The sequence below is a fragment of the Nicotiana sylvestris genome, chromosome 4, assembly GCF_000393655.2.
Source record: "Nicotiana sylvestris chromosome 4, ASM39365v2, whole genome shotgun sequence".
Lineage (NCBI taxonomy): Eukaryota > Viridiplantae > Streptophyta > Magnoliopsida > Solanales > Solanaceae > Nicotiana > Nicotiana sylvestris.
This window is the reverse complement of record NC_091060.1, coordinates 154,356,363-154,376,570: the sequence shown is the minus strand read 5'-3', so window position 1 is coordinate 154,376,570 and position 20,208 is coordinate 154,356,363. Positions and strand designations below refer to the sequence as shown.

Below are 20,208 nucleotides of genomic sequence, written 5' to 3'. Positions count from 1 at the left end.
AAGCCTGAATATCCAAAGCAAGTGGCCTCTCACCGACCGAAATATAAGCAAGACTGCCCACACTGGTTGACTTCCTACTCAAAGCATTGGCCACCACATTGGCCTTTCCCGGATGATATAAGATGGTGATATCATAGTCCTTTAATAGCTACAACCACCTTCTCTGCCTAAAATTTAGCTCCTTCTACTTGAACAAATACTACAAACTCTTGTGGTCTGTGAACACCTCACACGCCATGCCATACAGGTAATACATCCAAATCTTCAATGCGTGAACAATAGCTGCTAACTCCAAATCATGGACCGGATAGTTCTTCTCATGAATCTTCAACAGATGCGAAGCATAAGCAATGACCTTGCCATCCTACATCAACACCTCACCAAGTCCAATACGAGATGCATCACAATAAATTGTTTATGGCCCTGAACCTATGGGCAAAACCAATACCAGTGTCGTAGTCAAAGCTGTCTTGAGCTTCTGAAAGCTCACCTCAAACTCGTCCGACCACCTGAACTGGGCACCCTTCTGGGTCAACTTGGACATTGGGGATGCAATAGACGAAAATCCCTCTACAAATTGACAATAGTAGCCTGTCAAACCCAAGAAACTTCGGATCTCTGTAGCTGATGTGGGCATAGGCCAGTCCTTGACTGCCTCTATCTTCTTCGAATCAACTTGAATACCCTTTGCTGATACAACATGACCCAAGAATGCAACTGAACTCAACCAGAACTCACATTTTGAAAACCTGGCATACAATTGACTATCCATCAAAGTCTAAAAAACCACTCTAAGATGCTGCTCATGCTCCTCCCGGCTGCAGGAATAGATCAAAATATCATCAATGCCCATACCGAGTGCGGAAAATTGTCTTAGGGATATCGGATGCTCTAATCCTCAACTGATGGTAGCTAGATCTCAAGTCAATCTTTGAAAATACCTTAGCACCCTGAAGCTGATCAAAAAAATCATCAATCCTCGGTAATAGATACTTATTCTTGATTGTAACTTTGTTAAACTGCCGGTAATTTATGCACATTCTCATCGATCCGGCCTTCTTTTTAACAAACAAGACCGGCGCACTCCAAGGCAAAACACTAGGTCTAATGGAACATTTTTCAAGCAAGTCTTGCAACTGCTCCTTCAACTTTTCAACTCAGGTCGGGCTATACGATACGGAGGGATAGAAATGGGCTGAGTGCCCAGAGACAAATCAATGCAGAAGTCAATATCCTTGTCGGCTGGCATTCCCGACAGGACTGAAGGAAATACCTCAGGAACTCATGAACAACAGGCACAGAATCAATAGAAGGAACTTCGGCACTAGAATCACGAACATATGCCAAATAGGCCAAAAACCCCTTCTCGGCCATACACCGAGCCTTCACATAAGAGATAACACTATAGGTAGAATGACCAGGAGTCCCTCTCCACTCTAAACGAGGTAAACCCGACAAGGCTAAGGTTACAGTCTTAGCATGACAGTCCAAGATGGCGTGGTAAGGTGATAACCAGTCCATCCCCAATGTGACATCAAAATCAACCATGTCTAGAAGTAACAAATCTACACGAGTCTCAAGACCCCCAATCACAACTATACACAAACGATGGACTCGATCTACCACAATAGAATCACCCACCTGTGTAGACATATATACAGAGGCACTCAAGGAATCACTAGGCATGACCAGATACGGTGCAAAATAAGATGACACATAGGAGTACGTAGACCCTAGATCAAATAAAACTGAATCATCTCTGCAACAAACCAAAACGGTACCTATGATAACTGCATCGGAAGCCTCAGCCTCAGGCCTGGTTGGAATAGTATAACATCGGGGCTGGGCCCCACCACCCTGAACTACATCTCTAGGACGGCCTGCTACTGGTTGGCCTTCACCTCTAGCTGCCTGACCTCTATCTTTAATACCTCTATCTCCACCTCTAGCACCTCTACCCCCACACCTAGCTGGCGGAGCGGGCGGAGCGGGCGGTGGGACACCTGGTGCTTGTATCATAGCATGAGAACCCTGTTGTTGAGAACTGTTTGGTGCTCGAGGGCAATATCTAGCAATGTGCATCATGTTTCCATAAGTAAAACAAGCCCTCAGTTTCTAGGGCTGACGACCCTGAAAACTCTGAAGCGGCGGTGCACTAATAGGAGCTGGTGGTGTACTATAGGACTGCTGATTAGAATACTGCATATGAGAACTACGGCCACCTGAAGCACCGTGAAAGACCTGAAGTGCTGATTGAAAGGTCCTAGAAGGATGGCCTCTACCATACGAATCCCTGCCTCCAGATGAGGCACCACTGAATCTGCCTGAATGACGAGGCCTCTTGTCAGACCCTTGACCACCCCCCTTGGACAGAACCATCTCAACTCTCCTGGCCACATTGGCAGTCTCCTGAAAATAAATCTCACTCCATGTCTCCTTAGCCATCTGAAGTCGAATCAGCTAGATAAGTCCCTCAATGAACCTCCTCACCCTCTCTCTCTCGGTGGGAAGTATGATAAGAGCATGACGGGCCAAGTCAATGAATCTGGTTTCATACTGAGTAACGATCATAGAACCCTGCTGGAGATGCTCAAACTACCTCCGATAGATCTCTCTCTCTGAGTGATAGGGAGAAACTTCTCCAGAAATAGCTGAGTAAACTTCTCCCAAGTCAAAGCTGTTGATCCGGCTGGTCTAGCCAAACAATAATCTCTCCACCAAGTCTTGGCGGATCCAAACAAGCAAAAAGTAGCAAAGTCGACCCCATTGGTCTTCACTATCCCCATGTTCCTGAGAACCTCATGACAGCTGTCTAAATAATCCTGGGGATCCTCAGAAGATGCACCGCTGAAAATAGTAGTGAAGAGCTTGGTGAACCTGTCCAATCTTCACAAAGCATCGGCAGACATAGCTGCTCCATCACCGATCTGAGCTACCACACACGGCTGAACTGCTCCAACTGGCTGAGCTGCTGGAGTCTGAAATTGGGGAGCCATATGGTCTGGAATGCGAGTACCAGGAGTCTGGGCTCCTCCTCCAGCCTGAGAGACGGCTGGTGCTACAGGTAGCAAGCCTTCCCAAGTGACACTCTCCATAAGGCCCACTAGGCGGACCAGAGCATCCTGGTTTACTGGGGTAGCAATAAACCCCTCTGGGACCTAAACTGGGCCCACCAGAACTATCTGAGCTGGAACCATATGTTTTAAGCGTCAATACCACACAAGAGGGGGGTGATTTGTGTGGCACCCAATTTTTGCTTAACTGAACTATAGAAGAACCTGGTTCTTCTAGGTGTTCCAACTACTACTGTTTGCGGAATACTAAATATAGAAAATAAAGAACACAACAATTTTACATGAAAAACACCTGGCTCAAAAGGTGAAAAAACCACGACCTACTACTCAATAAGATTTTTCCAAACTTCCACTAAAATCACTGAGCCAAAACAGCATTTACAAAAACTCTTTGTAAACCTAAGGATTAACTCTAATCCCGTTGTGGCACACAGCCTCAACTATTGCGACAACTTCAAGTTAGCTATAACTTGAACACTCTAGGAACCTAATGCAATTGCTTCTATGAAATCTAAAAGGTACAATGTTAAATCACCTACTACAATTAAACTAGAATAAAAGATAGACACAATGGAACTAGTCCTTCAATCTCATTCAAGTAGCTTCAGGATTGCACACTCAAATCGCACATAAATTGCTTGCAAAATCGCCTTGCTCTTTTGCTCTCAGTTTAAGTTTAACTTCTGCTTATGTGCATTACCTGTAAAAGAGAACAACTAAAATTTAATAGGTTAGTAATCAGAGTTTGAGTGAGATTCAATTGTTATTCTTCTATCGTAGAGTTCATGATGATCTCAAACTATAACGTTATCTTCATCCTAAAATATGTTCTCTTCATATAAGGAGTATTTCTCTTCTTATCCAATATGCAACCTTTTTTATTAGATCAGGAGATATTGTATCTTGATCAGTTAGATTTATCTCATTCACATGCATCTCACATGTACAGGCTGATCATGACTGTGCTTCACAAGATGGACCTAGTCCATGTCTGAGTTCTTTTGTCAGTCTTCAAAACATCACCTGTTCTTGGGCCAACAAATTTCCCCTTTTTGATGATGACAAACTCTGTGCTTTTTACTTATATGGATCCTGTAAGCACTCAGCTTAACCATCAATACAAAGTTTAGTAAATTCACTTATCATCAAGGACCAGGTTAATTAGGTTATAAATATCACTTTTTCAGAATATGTAAAGCATGATATCTCTTCCCCCTTTTGGCATCATCGAAAAGTTGTATAGTGTGAGATCCAGATTTTAATAAGTACTCATGGCCACTAGGGCAACTGCAAGTGCACTCATGGTTTAATCATCAGTAATCAAGCAAACATATTTAAACTATCAAGGAAAGATTAACATTGAACAAGAGCAAAACAGTAGTTATCATTGATAGAGATATGTTTCCATCACAACCCACAACCAAAAAGAAAAACATTTAAACCATGAGAAAAAAGATAGAAAAATCCCTAATCTGGGTCACTGAGGTACTAGACAAGTTCTGAAGACAAACGCTAGGAATCCTAAGGCTTGGAGGAGCTAGAGGGTTGGTTTTGGGCTTGGAGAAGGTTCAACATATTATGAAGAATTTCATAATTCTTCTCCTTTTATTTGGTAAGCTCAGTTCTGAGAGTATCCCTCTCAGATTCCACCTTTGTCACACGAGCCTTGAGCCTAGATATCTCAGCATCCTTGGCTTCACATTCCTGAACCAGAGCCCTGACTTTGTTGTTGATAGGAGTCTTCTTGGATGAACCTGGTTCATTTGGGATGGTACCGACTAAGTAGTCATAAGCAATTAGAATGTTGATGCCAAAATATTCTTTTTTTGAGGCCATTTACCATTTCTTCAGAGGCACATTGAGCATATCTTGAATCGTGGTTAGAATAAAGCCATAGGAGTAGCATGCGCCTTGGAGCCATTTATGACCCTGTGTAGCAGCTTGATAATGAAGGCAGGCCAATTGATTTGCTTTCCACTCTCCAGGCACTCCATAAGAACCAGGTCCAAGTAATTGGCGATGTGCCTTCTCTCCTGCTTGGGCAATAAGCATTTGTTGACAAATTCAAACAAGACCATGTGTTGAGGCCTCAGTTCACTTTTCTGAACAACCCTGGCTTCATTCACATTCTATGCATTACAAAATCTCCTAGTAATATCAAGTGCAGTAGGAAGGGAGTCCAGACAAGGCCACCTTTGCCTTGTATAATCATCAAACCCTTTAGAGGGTATATCAAGGATTTCTCTAAGTTTTTCTGCATCAAAGGACACTTGGACTCCTTTCATCAGACTACTGACCTTGCCATCCTGAACCTCTGCATTTGCCATGAACTCAATTATTTCATTTCTGGCTAGCCTACCATCCATCTGAAGGACCCTGTCCTTCCACCCCTGAGCAGCTAAGGCATCCACCAGTCTCATCATCCCTGGCTCCACCAGGTCTTTCAGCAGTCTACCCTTCTAGATATTTCTTTTGCCAAACATGGTAACCTTGTCCTTGTCACGATCAGAATCTTCTACTTCTTCTCCACTCCATTCTTCATCTTCAGAAATTTTCACTTGTTTTCCTTTCTCAGCAGACCTTGTCGTCTTGGCTAGGGAAGGTTCAGTAGCCTCAAACACAGAGGAAGACTTCTTGGAAGAAGTCTTGGGCTTTTTGGGCTTGGAGGTCTGAACCTCCACTGTTTGAACTTCCTCTTGATGGACCTGTTCCATCTCCTCAACCTCCACATCCACTGAGGACTCCGCAACCTTTCCCTTTCCCTTTCCTTTAGCCAGCCTTTTCTTCTTACTCTCATCTAGAGCTTTCTGGAGATCACTCTCACTCTGCCTCACCCTGATTTTTGTAGCTCTACCCTTTGGTGATGGAAGTACAGTAGTTGGTGGGGGTGAATCATTTCTTTTCTTGGAAGGCTTAGGAACACTGGGGCTTTTGGTGTGGGAGTTCTGCGTTTCTTTGGGTCATAGCTTGCCCCAACCATTTTCAGCAAGTCTGCTAGGGTCTCTTCAGTAGATGAACCAGATTCATCACCTTGTGTGCTCAGATTAATCAGCCCCTCAGCAGCTTCCCCAGAACCATTTCCCCTGACTTCTTGTCACTCTCTTCTACCCTTTCTTGTTCCACTCCACAGATAGTAGGCACCTCTTTTTTCCCATTTCCCCTCTCTTCACCATATACACCCTCTCTCTTTTTTTCTTTTTCAGAATTCTTTTTACCTCCACTCCTTCGTAACCTTGGTAATTCTACATCCTTAACAGACCCAACCAGAACAAACCTAGTTTCTAGATTTTCAGACACAGAAAAAATTACCTTGGAAGGAGATTCTTAAGTCTTTTCAGAGTCAGAAGACTTAGGTCCTTCCCCTTTAGTGGAGGATTGATATGAGTCAGAATCAGAACTGGAATTGGAGTTTTGGGTCTGGCTTGCCTTCAACTTCTCATTTAATTTCTTCCTCTAAGCCCTAGACACTACTGTCTTTCAAGCAAGCATTTTCACCCTTCTCAGTTTGGGTTTTAGTGATGTACTAGGTGGAGGAGGTATAAATGAATTTGAGGGAGTGGGTGGTGGAGGAGTTGCAGGATTGTCCTGTGGGTTGGTCATGATCGTTGGTTTCTTGAGAGAATTTGTGAATTGGAGATTTGGAGAAGAGGGCAAGTGAAGATGAAGAAGAATTTTTGACGGTTTAGAATTATGGAGAAGATAGAAGAAATGATGTGTATTTAAAGAGAAATACACATTTAATAGGTAACGACAGCTTTTGGCAGTGGTCAATTAGAGGTCTAATCACCCTAAAATTCCAGATTTTGGATGATCGTTTTATCTTCCCTAGATTTTAGGCAATTCTTCGGTTTAGAGTTCTAGGCAGACGGAACTAGTTCAAAGCTAACGGATAGAATTTTCTAGGAATTGAACAATTATAGGACTTCTGCTCATGATTTAAATATTAATCTTTCTAATTGTGCAGAATATAGAAAACATACCTTAGCTTTCATATGAATCCATACTGATGAACCAGGTTCTTCATTTATAATTCTCTTGAACATGCCTCAAATGTCATAATAGAAAATTTTTTGTAAGAGATCAGTGAGTCATATTAACACATGTCACAGGAGTATACTAATTAAAGTATGAAGCTGAGTAAGAATTAATCTAGATATTTACACAAGTTCAGAGTTACTAGCCAAAAAAAAATCATTTTTTTTCATTGTACATTATGAGCTGGACCTATTAGGTGATCTTAATCATCCCTAATTCCAACTTGTTCCTCTCAAGGTTTTCTCTACTCAGTGCTTTAGTGAAGATGTCAGCAATTTGTTTATCAGTAGCACATAATTCTATGGAGATCAATCTTTTCTCATAGTTATCTCTTAAGAAGTGGTGTCTAATATCTATGTGCTTAGTCCTCTTATGATGAACATGGTTCTTTGTCATACTTATAGCACTAGTGTTATCACAGAATATAGGAATGCAACCAACTTCAATGCCAAAATCTAGCAGCTGCTGTTTGATCCATAACAATAGAGCACAACAAGAGGCAGCAGCAACATATTCAGCCTCAGCAGTGGATAAGGCCACTGAATTTTGCTTTTTAGTGGCTCATAATACAAGACATGAACCAAGAAAGTGATCCATACCTGAGGTGTTTTTCCTATCCACAAGAAAACCTGCATAATCAGCATCAGCATATCCTACTAGATTGAAATTACTACCTTTAGGGTACCAAAGACACAGATCAGTGGTGCCTTTCAAATATCTTAGTATCCTCTTGACAACATTCAAGTGAGACTCTTTTGGATTAGCCTGAAAGCGAGCACAAAGTCCTACACTGAAAACTATGTCAGGTCTGCTAGTAGTAAGATACAAAAGTGAACCAATCATACTCCTATACAACTTCTGATCAACTAATGAACCGGGTTCATCTATGTCAAATTTAGTGGCAGTTGCAATGGGGGTGTCTATTTTCTTTAATTCATCCATTTTAAACTTTTTGATCAGCTCTTTTGCATATTTTACTGATGGATCATGGTTCCGTTTGGGCTTTGTTTGATCTGTAAGCCTAAGAAAAAGTTAAGTTCACCCATCATGCTCATTTCAAACTCACTCCCCATTAATTTGGCAAAATCCTTACTTAGTTTATCAGTGGTGGCCCCAAAGATTATGTCATCAACATATATTTGTACCACAAGGAGATCCTTACCTTTTTCCCTTAAAAATAGGGTACTATCAATTTTACCTCTTTTGTAGCCATGTTCAAGCAGGAATTTGGACAGTCATTCATACCATGCTCTAGGAGCCTTCTTGAGTCCATAGAAAGCCATGTCTAATTTTCACACATGCTCAGGACAGTCCTTGCTCTCAAACCCTGGAGGTTGTTTCACAAACACTTCTTCTTTTAGGTAGCCATTCAGGAAGGCACTTTTGACATCCATCTGATGGAGAGTGAATTCCATGTGTGCTGCAAAGGCTATGAGGATTCTTATTGCCTCTAGTCTTGCAACTGGAGCAAAAGTCGCATCATAATCTATACCGTCCTCTTGGCTATAACCTTGGACCACCAGTCTTACCTTGTTTGTTGTAACAGTTCCATATTCATCAAGTTTGTTTCTGAAGACCCATTTTATGCCAATAACTTATCTGTCCTTGGGTCTTGGAACTAGATGCCAAACTTAACTTCTCTCGAACTGATTGAGTTCATCTTGCATTGCATTCACCCAATCTACATCCTACAAAGCCTCAACAACATTTTTAGGTTCAATAAGAGATACGAAGGCATCAAAAGCACACAGATTCTTTAATTGTGATCTAGTTTTGACTCCAGATGTTGGATCAGTGATTATGTTCTCAATAGGATGAGAACTTTGATACTTGTGAGGTTTCACAACCAACTGATTTCTGCTAGATATTTCTTCCATGTTCCGTTGCTGAGGAACAGGGTCATGAACAAGTTCTTTTAGGGGATTGGTTTCAATTCCTCTTTGATCAGTTCCCCCTGTCAGGTTGCCCTGGATGGACGAACCTATTCCATCACATGTTCCTTCTTTTGGTGCCACTTTAACTTGTGCTGAGACATCAGTCAAATCCTTTACCAGACCAATGGCTTCATCTTCTTGTTCTTGTCTCTCAGAAAGAATGTTAGTTTCATCAAACACTACATGCACACTTTCTTCTACACACAAAGTTCTTTTATTGAACACTTTATATGTTTTTCTATGTGAAGAATATCCCAAAAATACTCCTTCATCACTTCTAGGATCAAACTTACCTAGGGAGTCCTTTCCATTATTATGCACAACGCACTTGCATCCAAATGCCCTAAGATGGGATATATTTGGTTTTCTCCCTTTAAGTAACTTATAGGGAGTCTTCTCTACAAGAGGTGTAGTCATGCATCTATTGATAATATAACATGCAGTGTTTACAGCCTCAGCCCAAAAGTTGTGGGGCAGTTTACTAGAAAGAAGCATAGTTCTAGCCATGTCTTCAACGGTCCTGTTCTTTCTTTCAACTACTACATTTTGGTGAGGATTCCTAGGGGTAGAGAAGTTATGATCTATACCATGTTCATTACAAAATTTAGCAAACTTAGCATTTTCAAATTCAGTTCCATGATCAAACCTAATGGATGCAAGTTGATTACCTAGTTGTTTCTGAGTCTTTCTAACAAAAGCAGTAAACATGTCAAATGTTTCATCTTTGGATGTTAACAATAGTACCCAGGTAAATCTAGAATAATCATCAACAAGAACCATCGTATATTTCTTACCACCTCTGCTCAATGTTCTCATTGGACCACAGATATCCATATGAACCAGTTCCAACGTCTTGGTTGTGCTTACCATTTTCTTGTTTTTAAAGAATGATCTTACCTGCTTCCCCCTTGCACAGGCCTCACAAACTTTGTCTTCCTTGAACTTGATGTTAGGTAGCCCTATCACCATGTCCTTGGAGACTAATTTGTTGAGTTGATTCAGACTAGCATGACCAAGTCTTTTGTGCCACAGGAGGGGATCATTATCCAACACACTTAAGCAAGTGAGTTCATTTTCTGAAAGAGTGGACAAATCTACAATGTAAATATTGTTAACTCTTTTTCCCTGCAAAACAATCTTGTCAGTGGTAAGGTTAATCACAAAGCATTTGGCAGAGGTGAATGCTACAAGGTTACCTCTGTCACACAGTTGTGACACACTGATTAAGCTATATTTCAAGTCATCTATCAAGTAGACATTCTCAATGGAATGTGAGTCTATCTTACCTACCTTTCCAACTCCAATAATCTCACCTTTCTTCCCATTTCCAAAGGAGACATTACCTCATTTTAAGTCCTCAAGTGAAAGGAACTGGTTCTTGTTTCCAGTCATATGCTTTGAGCAGCCACTATCCATGTACCATATTTGGCTGCTTCCCTTCACTTGGACCTGCAAAAGGAAATTAAGGGTTAGTCTTAGGAACCCAAACTATTTTGGGTCCCTTTCTATAGGTAAAAGGGTAAATCAAATTCCTTTTAGCCTACCTAGGCAGCCTATTTTTCTCTTGAATAAAAGCTTTGTTCTTTTGACTGGCCTTTTCTTTTGCATTACATTCATTTTTGTAATTGCCAATCTTGGTGCAGTGTGTGCAAATTTTGTTCTTAGGAAGAGTGAGGTACTTGCTTTTAGGGTCCCATTTAGGTGATTGAGTCCTATAGCCAAGTCCTTTTTTGTTGCTACTGTGATGTTCTTTTAGCAAGGAAAGTGCATCAGAAGCCTTATTCCATTTGCAAGTTCTATATAGTTCATGCTTTACCTTCCCTAGGTCTTCTTTTAAGACTCTTATCTTCTCATCCTTCATGTACAACTCATCCTTCATTTTTCCTAAGTTTTCTTCTAGGGCGAGATGTGTGTGATCAGCTTTCCTTTTACCTGTTTCTAGTTTCAGCTTTAAGTTTTTAGACCTAAGTTCTAAGACACTGGTGTCAAATTCAAGAACCTGGTTCTTCAACTCAGTATTTTTACTATCACTCTCATTAACCCTAGATTCTAGATTTTTGCACTAGGCTTTTAAGATCACACACTCCCTAGATAGATCTTCCTTCTCATTGTTAATTATCTCAAACTCATCAATGAAGTCTAGCAATAGCTCAGACAACCTTTCTTTAGACAGGAATTTAATCTTGTCTTTGAGATGAAGGACACTAACATCTTGTTCATCATCTAATTCTCCGATGGCCATAAGTGCTTGTTCATCTCCAACTTCATCTTCTGAGTCCTCATCTGATGTTTCTCCCCAAGCAGCAACCATAGCCTTTGTTGAACCTTTATTTATTTTGGGTTGAACATGTTCCTTATTCCTGTTCCTTCGTTCAGCACTTTTTTTCTTCCATTCAATTTCCTATTGAGGACAGTTCTTGATCATGTGATCAGTCTTACCGCATTTGTAGCAACCCTCGTTGGTCTGTTTCTTAGGAGCCCTTGGTTTGTTGAAGGTTGTACCTCTAGAAGAACCCTTTCCTCTCATCAAATACTTTTTGAAGTCTCTTGTGATCATGGCCATTTCATCGTCCTCCAGATCTGCTCCTTTAGCTATTCTGAGAGCTAGACTTCTTTCCTTCTTTGGTGAATCCATTTTCATGGTTTGCCTTCTCAATTCATAGGCAGTGAGGTTTCCAATCAGTTCATCCAGCTTGAGGGTAGCAATATTCTTAGATTCCTGAATAGCAGTAATTTTGCTTTCCCAAGTCACTGGTAATACTCTTGTCAAGATTTTCTCAACCTTGTATTCTTTGAGGATAATTATCCCAAGAGATTTAAGTTCATTGGTTAGTGTTGTGAACCTTGTGTACATCTCCTGGATAGATTCTCCTTCTTTCATAGTGAAATTCTCATATTGAGAATATAGCAGTGTTCCTCTTGATCTTTACTTGAGGAGTTCCTTCATGGGCCACTTGTAAGGTGTCCCATATTTCCTTGGCAGTGGTATAGCTTTGAATCCTGTTGTACTCATTTGGACCCAGTCCACACATAAGCCATTTCTTGGCCTTGGCATTCTTCTCCCATTTCTTCAAGTCTTTAGCAGTGCAATCAGCTCTTGTCTTTGGCACATCCATTCCTTCAGCATTCTTCTTTGTAGTTGCCAGGGGACCATCAATGACTATGTCCCAGAATTCATAGTCTTCTCCTATGATGTGATCTCTCATCCTATTCTTCCACCAAGAATAGTACTGACCATTAAAGAGTGGAGGCCTAGCAGTGGATTGCCCTTCCTAGTTTCCAAGTGGTGCACTCATTTTGATCTTTTCTTAAGGTGTTAGCCTCTTCAAGGAAAACCCGCTTTGATACTAATTGATGTTTTAAGCGTCAATACCACACAAGAGGGGGGTGATTTGTGTGGCACCCAATTTTTGCTTAATTGAACTATAGAAGAACCTGGTTCTTCTAGGTGTTCCAACTACTATTGTTTGCGGAATAAAATATAGAAAATAAAGAACACATCTATTTTACGTGGAAAACACCTGGCTCAAAAGGTGAAAAAATCACGACCTACTACTCAGTAGGATTTTCCCAAACTTCCACTAAAATCACTAAGCCAAAACAGCATTTACAAAAACTCTTTATAAACCTAAGGATTAACTCTAATCCCGTTGTGGCACACAGCCTCAACTATTGTGACAACTTCAAGTTAGCTATAACTTGAACACTCTAGGTACCTAATACAATTGCTTCTATGAAATCTAAAAGGTACAATGTTAAATCACCTACTACAATTGAACTAGAATAAAAGATAGACACAATGGAACTGGTCCTTCAATCTCATTCAAGTAGCTTCAGGATTGCACACTCAAATCGCACATAAATTGCTTGCAAAATCACCTTGCTCTTTTGCTCTCAATTTAAGTTTAACTTCTACTTATGTGCATTACCTGTAAAAGAGAACAGGATTGACATTTAATAGGTTAGTAATCAGAGTTTGAGTGAGATTCAATTGCTATTCTTCTATCGTAGAAGAGTTCATGATGATCTCAAACTCTAACGCTATCTTTATCCTAAACTGTATTCTCTTCATGTAAGGAGTCTTTTTCTCCTTATCCAATATGCAACCTTTTCGATCAAATTAGGAGATATTGTAGCTTGATCAGTTAGACTTATCTCTTTCACGTGCATCTCACATGTACAGGTTGATCATGACTGTGCTTCACAAGATGGACCTGGTCCATGTCTGAGTTCTTTTATTAGTCTTCAAAACATCACCTATTCTTGGGCCAACAGAACCTTATCATCAAAGTCAACCTGAGGCTCCGCCGCTGGTACTGCTACTCTAGGCTGAGGTCTGCCCCTACCTCGGCCTCTAGCACGGCCTTGGCCTCTCCCTCTGCCCCTCGTGGAAGCTGTTGTTGGGGGCTCGGGCTGCTGATCGGTGGATGAGGAAGTGCGTGTTCTCGCCATCTGCGAAAGAACAGAGTAGAAATTCCATTAGCATTGAGAAACCAAACAACACGACAAGACAGAAATAATGTGAAGTTTTTCCTAACTCTATAGCTTCTAGGAATAAATACAGACGTCTCCATACCGATCTTTCAGACTCTACTAAGCTTGTCCGTGAATTTTGAGACCTATGTAACCTAGGGCTCTAATACCAACTTGTCACGACCCGGATTTTCCGCCCTCGGGAGTCGTGATAGCGCCTACTCGTGGAAGCTAGGCAAGCCGAATATTTCAAATTCATCTCCCTTTTTATTTAAACATATTAAACAATGTAAAATACTAAGTGATTAAACAACGGAATAAGATTAAATAATCGGAAATGCGGAAGCCGAAACTTAATATTCCAACCAAACACTACTACATAATTTGAAGTACAATACTACCCAGAATTTGGTGTCACAAGTCACGGACTGTCAAAGAATACTACAATCAAGGTCTGAATGAAATACATAAGTCTATCTCTGAATAAGTAAAAAGAGAAAGAGAAAAGATAGGAGGAGACGCCAAGGCCCGCGGACGTCTGCAGGACTACCTCGGGTTGCCTGTGTGGACTGAAGACAACGCCCTCAATGCGGTCCAAACACTCCGGTATCAGTATATGCACATAGTGCAGAGTGTAGTATCAGCACAACTGACCCCATGTGCTGGTAAGTGCCTAGCCTAACCTCGGCAAAGTAGTGACGAGGCTAGGACTAGACTACCAAATATATTTGTGCAGTTAAATCATATACGACGAAAATAGAAGCAGATAATTACAACTAAAATTGGGCAGGGGAAACATACTGTGGGGAGTAGCAGGTAACAACAGAATAATAGTGGAGAAATGTAAGGACGCCATAACTATAATACCAGCAAAAGACAAGGAAACAAGGAACAAGTACACATGTAATACCGTTGCAGGCATGCAACCCGGTCCCAAATCACATAGTACCATTGTAGGCGTGTAACCCGCTCCCATTTCATATAATACCGTTGTAGGCGTGCAACCCGCTCCCATTTCATATGTTACCATTGCAGGCGTGCAACCTACTCCCATTTCAAATGTTACCATTGCAGTCGTGCAACCCGCTGCCATTTCATATGTTACCATTGCAGGTGTGCAACCCGCTCCCATTTCATATGTTACCGTTGCAGGCATGCAACTCGCTTCATTTTCATTTATCAATACCAATCATAAAAGAATCCCGGCAAGAGAACAATAATTTAACAATACCGTCCCGGCAAGGGAACAAATCTATAAAAACAACATCCCGACAAGGGAGCAAGAATATGACAACAACATCTCGGCAAGGGAACAAGACTATAACAACAACATCCCGGCAAGGGAGCCATAATATGACAACAACATCCTGGCAAGGGAACGATAATGAAAATCCTCATATGAAGCACAATAAACTACTACGGAGTCACAACAATTACAATACAAGACTCACGGGCATGCTTGACACCAACATATAGATACTCGTTACGATGCCTATACGTCGTACTCCGCAATTAGCATGTAGCAAATAAGACTCAACTCCTAATCCCTCAAGCTAAGGTTAGACCAAACACTTACCTCGAACTTTCACGGCCAACTCAAGCCTCAAACACCACTTTTCCTTTAGAATTCGCCTCCAAACAACTCGTATCTTGTACAAATTGATTCAACAATATCAATAAATGCTAAACAATTCAATTCCAATGCTTAATTATAGATTTCCTATCATTCTTCCCAAAAAGTCAAAAATCGACCCCGGACTCGCTTGGTCCAAATATGAGGTTCAGATCAAAACCCATTCACCCATTTACCCAAGAGCCCGAATATGTAATTAGTTCCAAAATCCGACCCCAAAACGAGGTCTAAATTCCAATTACACAAAAAGCCCTAACTCTATCCAAATCCCTAATTTTTTACCCTTAAGAACATGATTTAGGCCTAGAAATCCAATTGGTGTTAATGAAAATTGAAGAAAATGAGTCTAAGAATACATAACTATGAATTTGTGGTGAAGTTCTCTTTCAAAAATTGCCCAATTTGAAGTTTGGAAGAAGAAGTTATGAGTTTTGGGTTAAATCTCATATGTGTTCTGCTACTGTTTAAATGACTGGGCAAAATTGGTCTCTGCGATCGCGAACAAGGGTATGCGATTGCATAGGGTAAGGGGGATTGGGCACTGCGATCGCGGACTAGGGAGTGCGATCGCATAGAGGAACAATGGTTCCCTTCCCAGGCTTGGTTTAACCCATTGCAATAGCGGGATAATCAATGCAATCACATAGAACAACTGGTGACCCCCCAGAATTTACTCCACGTGATCGCGGAAGAAGTTGTGCGATCACATAGAACAAAATAGGGCCCCCTGAAATTACACTATACGATCGCGAACATACCTATGCGATCGCATAGCACAAGGACCTGGACACCAGCAAACAGCAGTTTCTGCAATTTTTCCTAAGTCCAAAAACACTCTGACGACTATCCGAAACTCACTGGAGCCCTCGGGGCACCAAACCAAACATGTACTCTACCTCAAAAATACCCTACGGACTTACTCATGTGATCAAATCGCAAAAATAACATCAACAACTATGAATTTAGCATCAAAATCATGAAATCACTTAAGACTTCAAATTTTCCAATTTTCTCAAATACGGTCTGATTCATGTCATTTCAAGTCCGTTTCTTACCAAATTTCACAGACTCGACTTAAACCACATATAAGACCTGTACCGGGCTCCGGAACTAGAATACAGGCCTAATACCATCAAATTTTTAAACACATTTCATTTTCAAAAACTTATAAATATTCTAGAAAATAATTTTCTTTAAAAATTAATTTCTCGGGCTTGAAACCTCGAAATTCAATTCTGGGCATATGCCCAAGTCCCATATTTTCCTACGGACCCTCCGGGACCGTCAAATCACGGGTCCCGGTCCGTTTACCCAAAATATTGATCGAGGTCAACTTAAATTCATTATAAAATCAAAATTCATCATTTTTCACATAATGGCTTTCCGGCTACGCGCCCGGACTGCACACGCAAATCGAGGTGATGCTAAAAAGGTTTTTAAGGCCTCGAAATGCAGAATTTATTTTTAAAACAAGTGATGATCTTTTGGGTCATCACAACGACTCTCGAGGGTGGGAAATCCAGGTCGTGACACAGACAAGTCCCAATATCCACTTTCTACGTATGGGTTAACTTGAGGAGAATTTTTCCTTTACCCATAACTCCAGTTGTAGTGGAGTTACTCATGTATACACACTCGCTATTAGCAGATTACTCAAAGTCGTAAAACAGCTCCTTGTTGGTGCAAAGGTGCCTTGAAGCGTCTGTGTTTAGTATCCAGTCAGTCTTGTTAGGCACCATGTTCTCCTCAACAACCACAACAGCAATGACATCACCACCCTCTGTAAGGTTAGCTTGGACTGGAGCTTTTCCTCCATTCTTTGGGCTTTTTCCTTGTCTCTAGTTGCACTAAAAAGCCTTGTGACCAATTTTTCCGCAGACATAGCAAGGTCCTTTCAACTTTTGAATATGGCCCTCCAGCTTATTGAAGTAATTCTGCTTCTTCATATATCCTTTCTTTAAACATGTTTTTCACAAAAGTGCTAGAAGATTCCGCAAGGTTAGCTTTAAAAAAATTAAGAGAAGGAGATTTCATCTTATCCTTAAGCCATTCAGACTCCTCATCTTTGAGATGGTTTTCTTCCTTAGTCCTCATGTGACTGATCAGTTCTTGAAAGGTTAATTTTTTTGTGTTTCAATTGATTCATGTAATTACTCCAGGAAGATGGAAACTTTTCAGACAGAACATTAGCCTGAAGAATCTCACACATCTCCATGCCCTCATTCAAAACATCAGCAGTTAAGTTCTCATACTCGTGAACCTGCTCCATGACTAGCTTATCATCAACCATTTGAAACTTGATCAACTTTCCAACCACATACTTCTTTTTTCCCGCGTCATCTGCACCATATTTGTTCTCCAAACTGTCCCATATGACTTTAGCAAAATTATAATTTATAAACAAATCAAAGAGAGGGTTAGTCATATGGTTAAGCAGATGTCCTCGAACAAATAGTTTTATTATTCTTTTCAAATTTCTTCTTAGCAACATCATCAGCAACAACAGTAGTAGCAGCATTAGAACTATCAGCAACAACATCACCAGGAGGATCATTAAACAAAATGTAATCAATTTCTAATTGTTCAAAGAAAATTAAAAATTTCTAGGACCAACGCTTATAATTATTTCCATCTAAAGGCGCTCAAGCTTTGACAGATCAGGAAGTGTTTTGTACAAAGTGGTGGCCGTTAGTGTTTTGTTACCCGAAGGAGAATTTAATTTGGGGGTTATGAAATGAAAAAGGTGTTATATATCTCGCGCACAGGGGCAAATCGATCCATTTTGCCTTCAGGACCAATTTTTCATGTACGCGACAGCGCGAGATCACTCCCTTTTACTAGCTCTTTACAAACCCAACAAAGAGTAATTCAATATAAAGAGAAGGAAATGACTTTCCACGACCAATGAGGGACACTTTATTTTTCACAAAAGACAAATAAGTAAAAAAGGAAAAGGGACCACAATGAAATTTTTGGCTTTGCATTATCATTACCAACAAAAACTTTCCGTTCAATTCATTTTAGTCGTTGCAATCTGTTTAATCCAAATCAACCGTTGCAATTAATTAGGAAAAGTCGCATCAGTTTTGTTTCTGTGAGGCAAATATAAGAATAATATATAAAACAATTATGGGAGAAAGAATCCCTCAATAATCATTTGACAAAGAATCCTTTCTTTTACTGGGAATGTGTTTATTCTTCTCTTCATTCTTATTTTGTCTTCAATTCTTTTCTTGAAATTATCACATCTAGCATCTCCTATTAATTTGGTACCCTGAGAAAATGCCGAATTTGAAGGTTCCTTTTTGCTTATTTATCTATCAATTTAATTTATTCATTGTTATTTGAGATGTAATGATCTATTTTATTGCACTTTTAATATTATTTTGGCATGTAACAATAATTTTTTGGTTATGAATAGAATTCCATTTAGAGTGAATGTCTATCTTGTAGAGAGTTTTACTTTGTGGCTAAGTCATTTTCCCCTATAAATAGAGGGGTCTTACCCCATTGTAAATTACCCCAAAATTCAATAAGAATTTCCTCTCTCTCTCTTTTTTTTGCAATATTGTTCTTTTACTTTTATTGTTTTATTTTACGTTATCAGTACGAGACTCTACCGTCTTAAGAAGCTCTTTGAGAAGATTAAGGTATAACTTTCCTCATCTTTTTAATTATGACTGACATTATGAAAAGAAAATTCGTTGTCCTTGAAATTTCGGGCAAGAACTATATGACATGGGTATTGGATGCTGAAATCCATTTAGATGCAATGGGTCTTGGAGACGCCATTAAAGACAAAACTAAAGCATCCACCCAAGACTATGCTAAGGCATTGATTTTCTTGCGTCATCGACTTGATGAAGGGTTGAAAATAGAATATCTCACAGTCAAAGATCCACTTGTTCTGTGGAATGGCTTAAAGGAAAGATATGACAACTTAAAGTTGGTCACTCTTCCACAAACACGATATGATTGAGCTCATCTGAGGCTCCAAGACTTTAAGTCTGTTTCTGAATATAATTCTGCGATGTTCAGAATTACTTCTAAATTGAAACTCTGTGGAGATACTATCACTGACTATGATATGCTTTAAAAAATATTTACAACGTTTCATGCCTCCAATATGGTCCTGCAACATCAGTACAGAGAGAAAAGCTTTATGAAGTACTTTGAGCTGATTTGTCTTCTCCTTGTGGCTGAGCAAAACAATGACTTGCTCGTGAGAAATCACAAAAATCGACCCACTAGGTCTACACCATTGCCTGAAGTGGATGAGGTGTATTCCCATTACGCTAAGCGTGGAAAAGGCCGTGGCCCTATTCGTGGTCGTGGTCGTGGTCATGGTCGTGGCCGTGAACAAGGAAGAAATTTTCCTGGTGTTAATCACCCTCCAAAGAAAAATAACTACCAAAAGTGGAAAGGAAAAGATGAGAAGCCAAAGGCAAATGGTTCAGAAACTGAATGTTATGGTTGCGGTGGAAAAGGACATTGGGCAAATATTTGTCGTATACCAAGACATTTGGTTGAGTTTTATCAAGCATCTCTAAACAATAAAGGTCCTGAAGCCAATTCTATCTCTGACAATGATTTTGACATCACCCACTTGGATGTGGCAGACTTCTTTGAGCACCCTGATGGAAAAATAGATCACTTGATCAGTGATGGATCCGTGGTTAAAGATGATTGAGTAGTTTAAATTTTATTTTTGCCAATTCATAGTAGTTAGTAAATAATATCATGCAATCATAATTCTTTACATGAGTAGTAGTGATTAGTATCAATTAATATTATTTGTTTTACTAAATAGTGTAGGTTCGTTGTCAAATCCCAAGAAGCCAACGATGTTTATGTTGTTAGGATCTATAGAGTTGCAATTTAATCATATAAATGTTGTTGCTCACAAAATATAGATGTGTCAGTTAATGAATACAAAAAGATTTCCAACTTATGACATATATATGGATAAAACAGATATGTACTTATGACTAATATGCATCAAAGGTATTTGATTTAAATGATCTGTCTAATGACGACAAGAAAACGCTGTACGGTCATT

At 40.0% G+C, this 20,208-nt stretch overlaps 1 protein-coding gene across 1 annotated transcript; it reads left to right on the top strand.

Moving 5' to 3' along the window:
- Nucleotides 1-19,275: 19,275 nt before the first annotated feature.
- LOC104241129 (uncharacterized) lies at nucleotides 19,276-19,839 on the top strand. The gene has a single exon (XM_070173752.1). The coding sequence runs from the start codon at nucleotides 19,276-19,278 to the stop codon at nucleotides 19,837-19,839; it is 564 nt and encodes a 187-aa protein (XP_070029853.1).
- The last annotated feature ends 369 nt before the right edge of the window (nucleotides 19,840-20,208 follow it).